This window comes from Amphibalanus amphitrite, unplaced genomic scaffold, assembly GCF_019059575.1.
Source record: "Amphibalanus amphitrite isolate SeventyFive unplaced genomic scaffold, NRLGWU_Aamphi_draft 001207F_arrow, whole genome shotgun sequence".
Classification (NCBI taxonomy): Eukaryota; Metazoa; Arthropoda; class Thecostraca; order Balanomorpha; family Balanidae; genus Amphibalanus; species Amphibalanus amphitrite.
The window spans coordinates 73,704-80,738 of NW_024882701.1; the positions used below are offsets into that span (position 1 = coordinate 73,704).

Genomic DNA, 7,035 nt, shown 5'->3' on the forward strand with positions numbered 1-7,035 from the left:
GCCTATTCCTTCATAATGGGGCCCGCTCAATTTTTTGAGCGCTCAATTTTTTGAGCTTTTCCCCCTTGTGCGTGGGACTGATATCCAGTTTGCTTTGATATTTTGTTTTTCATTCCATGTTGAAGTTGAACACCAAGCTCCAGATATAGCAGGCAGCTTGATCATCTTCGGCCTTGGTATAATATCAGTCCAAGTTCCAGTGGTGGGTATCTTCTAATATTCAAATTAAAATGAAAAGCAATAGGCTTTCTCAGCGCCGACGACGGATTTCACGTTGATAAAAAAGGGAGCTCAAGGTCAGCAAAACTCGGGTTCAAGGAATGGCGGGCGTTGAAATGACTGCTGACGTCATCAACAAACCGCTAATGGTTAAGAGATAGGGACTAAGCTGGTCCCACCCTGCAAGTAAAGGGAAGAAATTTCTTGAACACCATAAAGCTGCGGGGGTTGCGACCAGGATAAATGGTGGTTTCTGAGCCTGGCCGCAAACTTGGCTATGTCAACTCAAAACTTATGTTAAGGTGGGATGGTCCCTTTAATTGTAGTTGAGTAGGTCGTACACAAAATCCATTTTGAGTTAAATCAAGGTAGTGGTAGGTATTGCTATATAAAAACACTGAGAAAAATATTCCTGCCTGAGTAGCAGGATCAGCTATTTTTAACTTATCAGGTGGTGATTGGGGGATCTATTTTTAACGCTGGTGGCAAAATAGGATCAACATTTAAGCTTATGTTTGAGACTGATTTCCTGGCTTTAAAAGCATTTTGATTTTATTTTTACTAGTGTATGATAATAGTTGATGAATTCTCTTTCTCTTGATACCATTCAGTGCCGGTCACAGAAGTGTTGCCTTGCTGCGTAAGGGCTGATAAAAGATCACACTTATGGGGTATTTCTTCAACTTGGAGCAGGATCATTAAATTAAATAGAATGCTCTAATTCTAGCTTATTTCCTTGGTAAGTCGCCAACTGATAACCTGCTGCAGTGCTTAGGATCTGATAAGATTTTTTCCAGACCGGCTCAAAATCCCATGAGGTCCCAGCCTTAATATTGATCTGTATCTCAAATACTGATTTCATGAGTGATGGCCAATGCTACTGAATATTTCAAGACCTAAGCACTTTGACTTAGCACAATGCATTTTAGTGGCCCTGTTTATCAGCATACTTGTTTCCGGCTTCTGCCATGTTCGAAATTTCCCATTACTAGAGTTTTGTTGCCTCTTACCGGTGAGCAGCATGCTCTTCTCCAAAGGGAGGTGGAGAAGTGCCAACTAGATGTCGGCAAACTGATTATACAGCATTGTTGTCGGCAAACTGATTATACAGCCAGCAAACAGTGATCCAGGTTTTTGCCACCAGAAATGTGATAATCTATCTAGACTGTCCATCCAGCTATGAAAGAGGTTTATGGTGTGCACCATGTGCAGTGAACAATGCATAGGTACCTACCTATAGAATGGATTGTGGCACAGTGTGGATTCTGTGTCTTTAGACACTTCTCACTGGCTAGTGCAGGCCACAGCCCACAGGGTTGTACTGTCACAGCATGCTGTGCTCAGCAAGGGTAAATCATGAAACCTGCTTGTGAAGTTTTTTATACTTACCCTTGCATAACTATTTTACTTGTTGCAATGTTTGCTCTATGAAGGCCATGCACAAATTTGGAGGCAATGGAATGAAGTGTTATTATTTATTAATAACTATAGGTAACTTTAAACCATTTTCTACTTTGGTATTTGATTATAAGGAGGCCATTGAAAAGTGTTGAACTGATTTGTATTTAACTTATTTTCCCCACATAAATTGGGATTTCTAGTTTGCTTGAGGTGGACAGTTGCACTGGGCTGTCACATCACGGATCCTGTGTCTGCCCGCAGTCTAAACCAGCCACTGCTTGTGCACAATGGACCTCTCCAGTCTGCTGCTGGACGAAGATGAGCCGGCCGAGGACATCGGGCTGCACCAGGCGGCCTACGCCGGGGACGCGGCCGAGCTGCGGCGGCTGCTGCAGCTGCCGCACTACCGGTCGGCCATCAACCGGCGGCTGCGGCTGCTGGGCGTCACGCCGCTCCGGCTGGCCGTCTCCGGTGGGTGCAGGCAGCGCGAGCTCGGAATGGTCGCTAATGGGTGCGGGGTGGGGTCGAGTTGTCTGTGGTGCAGGACGATCTCAGATTGTCTCAGGTGGAATTATCATTTTCAGTCTTGGTCCCAGAGAATAAAATCTGAGCGCAGAACAACAACTGGCTGGGCTAACTAGCAACCGGCCGCAAAACCATGCTTCTGCACATAGGTGGGCATCGTTAATCAAAAAGTTAGTTTCGTTAATCGTTAATCCGTTAACTAAAAAGTTAGTTCTGTTAAACGATAATCCGTTAATTCACAACAAAAGTAACGGAAGTTACTAAAGTCCGTTAATCGTTAATATTTTACACGGTAATAACCAATATGACAATGCTTGTGCATTTTTCTGAGGACAACTCGACCAACCTACGCTAACGGCTAGGCGCCACTCACTTGTCGTAGCGCGGTTCTGCTCTCGAAGACCTGCCAACAATTGCGCCTGCTCGATGACGGCACGAATAAGATATACCACATAGAGAAGTCTGTGGATATACCTATTTATAAATATAATACATGGTGATGATATGTGTGATGCGAGTTGCGACCGATTTCAACCTGCGTTACCGACGATTCAGCTCGCCTGACAAACAGCTCTCTGCTCTACCCTTTCTCTCCGCCTCTCAGCCAGGCAGCGTTCCAATGACAGGCGTGTGCATCACAATTTGCAACGTATATTGCCGCAACACACTGAATACCAGAGATGAGGCGCACACAAACAGCTCAAGAGGCGCACTCAAGTAACTTGTGTTCTTGTGTTCGCAGCCAGAAAGGAAAAACTTCGCCGCATGCAGGTTTCATACACACCAGCAACTTTACAGTAAACTTTTTGCTTCGAAATAAAAGTAACGATTAACGGATTAACGGACTTAATTTTAACGATTAACGGAGCCGAAAAGTAACGGAACTAAAACGGTCCGGTACACGTGGAAAAAATTAGCGAGTCCGTTAATCGTTAACCCAAAATTTAGTTCCGTTAATTAACGGATTAGCGATTTAACGGACTTGCCCACCTATGCTTCTGCATATATAAGATATATGTATTGACAAGTAATCGTTTTTTATCGCAAACTGGAAAAGCTTCGTAGAATCTTAGTTTCAGAGAATATTATTGCAGGAGAGTGTAAGTTCTTTTTCGCCCATTAGAGACCATGAAAGCGCAATCAGTGTTTCCAACGCCCAGCGGCGTCACCGGGCGCTGGGCAGACATTCTGCTTGTACTGGATGCTTCTTAGTATAATGGAAGTCGAATTGTGATGCCTTTATGTGGGTGCTGCTTGGTTTCAGTGTATCGCTTGTTGTAATATCCCTCAGAAGGCGTTGTGTGATGGTGAGGATCTCCGTTCTGTCATGTTATGCGATACACGTCGGATTTGCGCGCAGCCGACAGGTAGCTCTCACGGGTGTGTCTTTGCGCGCAGGCGACTCGCTCGAGTGCGTCTGCTGCCTGCTGGAGCACGGAGCTGAGGTGGATCTGACGGACATGAAGGGTCAGACGCCGCTCTTCGTGGCCGTCAAGGACCAGCACCTCGAGTGCGCCAGGTAGGTAGGTCCACATCGCGGCTCTGCAGCCGGTCACGATCACACCATCCGCTACCGTACAGAGCTTTATATTTTGTGGTATATCTACAGATTCTTGTATGCAAGCTGGATTATCATTGATGATTGAACTCACCCAATGATAACGCAAATTTTCTCGTTTTTTTTTCCAGCTGATATTGCTAAAGAACTGATGAACCTACATATCGGCAGTTGTCCTCCTGCCGATGAGCCGTGTGACGGCCAGTTCACCCTGTGTGCTCTCGCAGACTTCTGCTGCGGCGCGGCGCCTGTCCGGACGGCTCGGCTGACAACCTGTCCACGCCGCTGGGCCAGTGCTGCCAGTCGGGCTGGCTGCCGGGCGTGCAGCTGCTGCTGGCGGCCGGCGCGGACCCGGAGCGCGGCCTGCTGCGCGGCGGCCCGGTGCCGGCGCTGCCGCTGCACACGGCCGCCGTCTACCACCACCTGGACTGCTTCCTGGCCCTCCTGCTGGCCGGCAGCCAGGCCGACCCGGCACGGCGCCCGCGTGTGCCCGCCGACGCCGTCAGCAGGGTGTCGCTGCCGCACGCGCTGCTCAGACACAGGTCAGTCGCCGTGACCGCCAGAGTGGCACGCTCGCTGAGGAGGGTCGAATGTGACCCGCAGGCGGCCCAGCCCTTACAGACGGTCAGTCAATATACCTGCTAGGGCTAACGTGACCTCTGTGCAGACATCTGTGAAAATGATGCGATTTGTCTAGCATATTGGTTTGTCAGTGACCAGTGTTGAGCACACGGGACTCTAAGTGATTAACTGATAACTGATAAGATAAGTGGAACACGAATCTCTCATGCCTCAACTTCAATGGGCCTTTGTTCCGATGCATAGCTGAAAGTGGTTGGAGCCTGTTTCTCACCAGTCCTCTATGTGTGTCCGCTAAATTCCGTCTGTGATTGATTGTTTGCTTTGTCTGTTCACTATTATTGTTCGATCCGCTGACCCCTACCTATCTGCTGTGTCTGTCCTACAGGGGTTCTGTGGAATTTACCGAGCCGCTAACCCCAGTCTGTTGTCTGTCTCTCCGGCAGGTGCTCTGTGGAGTTTATCGAGCTTCTGTACGAGTTTGGCGGTAACCTGTGGCAGCTCAACGGCCGCGGCCTGCTCGCCTGGGAGGTCGAGCCAGACAGTCTGCTCGTCAAACCGCTCAAACAGCTAGCAGGTAGGGTACACGAGCCGATCTCTGCCCTGCTACAAACCCCTCGGGTTTTAAGAATGCTAGCTCAGGGTATCTGCCACTTGTGATGTAGCGTCCACCTTTGCTACTTGATGTTTAAGACATGCTACGACGTTGCTTTTCTGGCATCAGTCTGTTGGACTGGCCTTGTTTACTGTCAGTTGTAGGCCCCATGCTCCCCGTTCCCACTGTGTGCTGCCACTGCCAAGTGCCGGCCGTCGGGTACCGGTCCATGACCCTGCCCCGGTCCTCAGGTACGCCGCACTCTCTACAGAACCTGTGCCGACTCCGCGTACGCCGCTGGCTAGGCCGGCGCCGGCTGCCGCTGCTGGCCCGCCTGCCGCTGCCGCCGGCAGTCATCAGCTACCTCATCTACTCGGATACCATCCGACTCGTCAAGTTCGGCACCTTCCGCTTCAGCTAGGTGACAGTCCGCCGCCGTTTGGCAAGCGTTACGACTTCAGAAAGCTTCCTCCTGTGGTGTGACAATAGACTGTGTGGGAATGTGCAATGCTGATAGCTGCGCAGTGGAACTACTAGTCGTGACTTGCAACGCAGTCTGACGCACGGCTGAGGACTGCTGCCGAGATCTGAATAGGGGAGAGTGGGGCAAAGCGGCCACCCGGGGCAAAGCGGCCATCCATCGTTTTAGCCCTCCACAGCTGGCGTCAGTTCCAATTTATGATTTCCAATTATACTTCTCTTTGCGGTCGTTCGAATGAGCCAGACCGGGGTTTCAGGCCCATCGCCATTGTTCTGTGAAACACGGAAAAGCATTTCTTGCCAGGTTACCAATTATGTTTACAATTTTTAAATGTTATTTTATTCCATAACCGTTTGGAATTTTTATAAGCGTTTTTGTCCATGCATTGCGTGGTTATCGTACATGCCTTCTACCAATTTTAATGCTTTTTACCCCACTAATAGCTGAGCTGGAATATTTTTGTCTCGGACGGTATGCGCGGGGCAAAGTGGCCGGGGCAAAGTGGCCAGCCCCCAATTGGTCATAAGTTGTTTCCATCTGGATAAAAACATTATTTATATTCAAATGTGTCGTCATGCATTCATCTTGGCCACTTTTCGGTTACATGAGTTACCAAATTATGCAATTAAATGTTTTTCCAAGAAAATTCTTTCTTTGTTTAGCAATAGGTGGGAAGATAACAAAGTAAACATCCATCTTCCCTTAAACATTGTCACCATCAAATACCCTAGTCGTGCATGAGGCAACTATTCTGTTTCTCATATCGGGACTTGAGAAGTCGCCAGTGGCCGCTTTGCCTCAGGGATGGGGCAAAGTGGCCAATATGCTATAGGTTTAAAGTTTTGTCAATATCTCCCATATGTGAACGCCTTTGGAAATGAAACGCAGTTGGAATAAAAGACAATTTAATAGGGATCACATTGGTATAGAAAGAATCTTTCCAAGTTTAAAAATCAAGCGTCGGCATCGTTAGAAACGTTAGGGTGGCCGCTTTGCCCCACTCTCCCCTATTGGTAAAGACGCAGCGTGCGTTCTAGCGTGCTGTGGTGTGTGGCTCTGTCGTTGGATTTGCAGTGTCTCGGCTCTGTTACAGGCTGATTTGTGTTGCTGTGTTGAGACGCCGAGTGATGTCCATCGAGACACATCTTGAACCGCTTTTGGCGCCCAGCCGAGTTTGCCGGGATTGTGGCAGTCTGGTGCCTACAGGAATGTCCCATAGCCCCAATGAAACCCTGACCCAGCTGATATCCGTGCCTTCCAATCCCAAGAAGTGTTAATCACTGCTCGTGGTTTGATAACTACAATTGAGAGCTATTACCACAGACTGAATTGTGCTATATTGAGCTACCATTGCCGTCTTCCTGCAACGACTTTATGGAAAATACTTTATGCTTCAGGATTTTCTCGAGCTACGTGTTATCAGGATAGCCAGTCTTTCATCGGTCAATTGTTGATTGTTGTTGAGATTTTGTGACATATTTTAATTCGGCAGCTGAGATAGAATATTAGAGCGAAAAGGTGCTATGCGGAGCTTTATGCGCAACATTTATTGCAAAGTCTGTGAGGGTTTGAGCGTGCAAGCACCCTGTTATAGGAAGCGTTTGGTACCCGAATTAACCTGTAGCTTGCTATTTAGACCAGTGTAATGGCCAGTAGTTATGACTAAGCGGAGAGCTG

At 48.2% G+C, this 7,035-nt stretch overlaps 1 protein-coding gene across 4 annotated transcripts; it reads left to right on the forward strand.

Moving 5' to 3' along the window:
- Nucleotides 1–539: 539 nt before the first annotated feature.
- LOC122371123 (ankyrin repeat and SOCS box protein 1-like) lies at nucleotides 540–5,464 on the forward strand. Of its 4 annotated transcripts, none has more exons than XM_043347231.1 (6): nucleotides 540–587; nucleotides 1,882–2,091; nucleotides 3,544–3,664; nucleotides 3,931–4,245; nucleotides 4,729–4,859; nucleotides 5,129–5,464. In XM_043347231.1, exons 2-6 carry the CDS (start codon nucleotides 1,908–1,910, stop codon nucleotides 5,296–5,298), a joined length of 921 nt encoding a protein of 306 aa, XP_043203166.1. In that variant the 5' UTR covers nucleotides 540–587; nucleotides 1,882–1,907; the 3' UTR covers nucleotides 5,299–5,464. The 4 variants fall into 4 exon arrangements, with proteins under 4 accessions (XP_043203166.1, XP_043203168.1, XP_043203165.1 ...); XM_043347233.1 differs by lacking the exon at nucleotides 540–587 and adding an exon at nucleotides 623–670; XM_043347230.1 differs by lacking the exon at nucleotides 540–587 and adding an exon at nucleotides 814–958.
- The last annotated feature ends 1,571 nt before the right edge of the window (nucleotides 5,465–7,035 follow it).

What these genes read in the sequence shown, in the direction of transcription:
- LOC122371123 (XM_043347231.1), top strand. Translation starts at nt 1,908, where the DNA reads ATGGACCTCTCCAGTCTGCTGCTGGACGAAGATGAGCCGGCCGAGGAC. An exon ending in GCTCCGGCTGGCCGTCTCCG is followed by an intron (nt 2,092 to 3,543) that starts GTGGGTGCAGGC and finishes CTTTGCGCGCAG; the next exon opens with GCGACTCGCTCGAGTGCGTC. An exon ending in ACCGCTCAAACAGCTAGCAG is followed by an intron (nt 4,860 to 5,128) that starts GTAGGGTACACG and finishes CCCGGTCCTCAG; the next exon opens with GTACGCCGCACTCTCTACAG.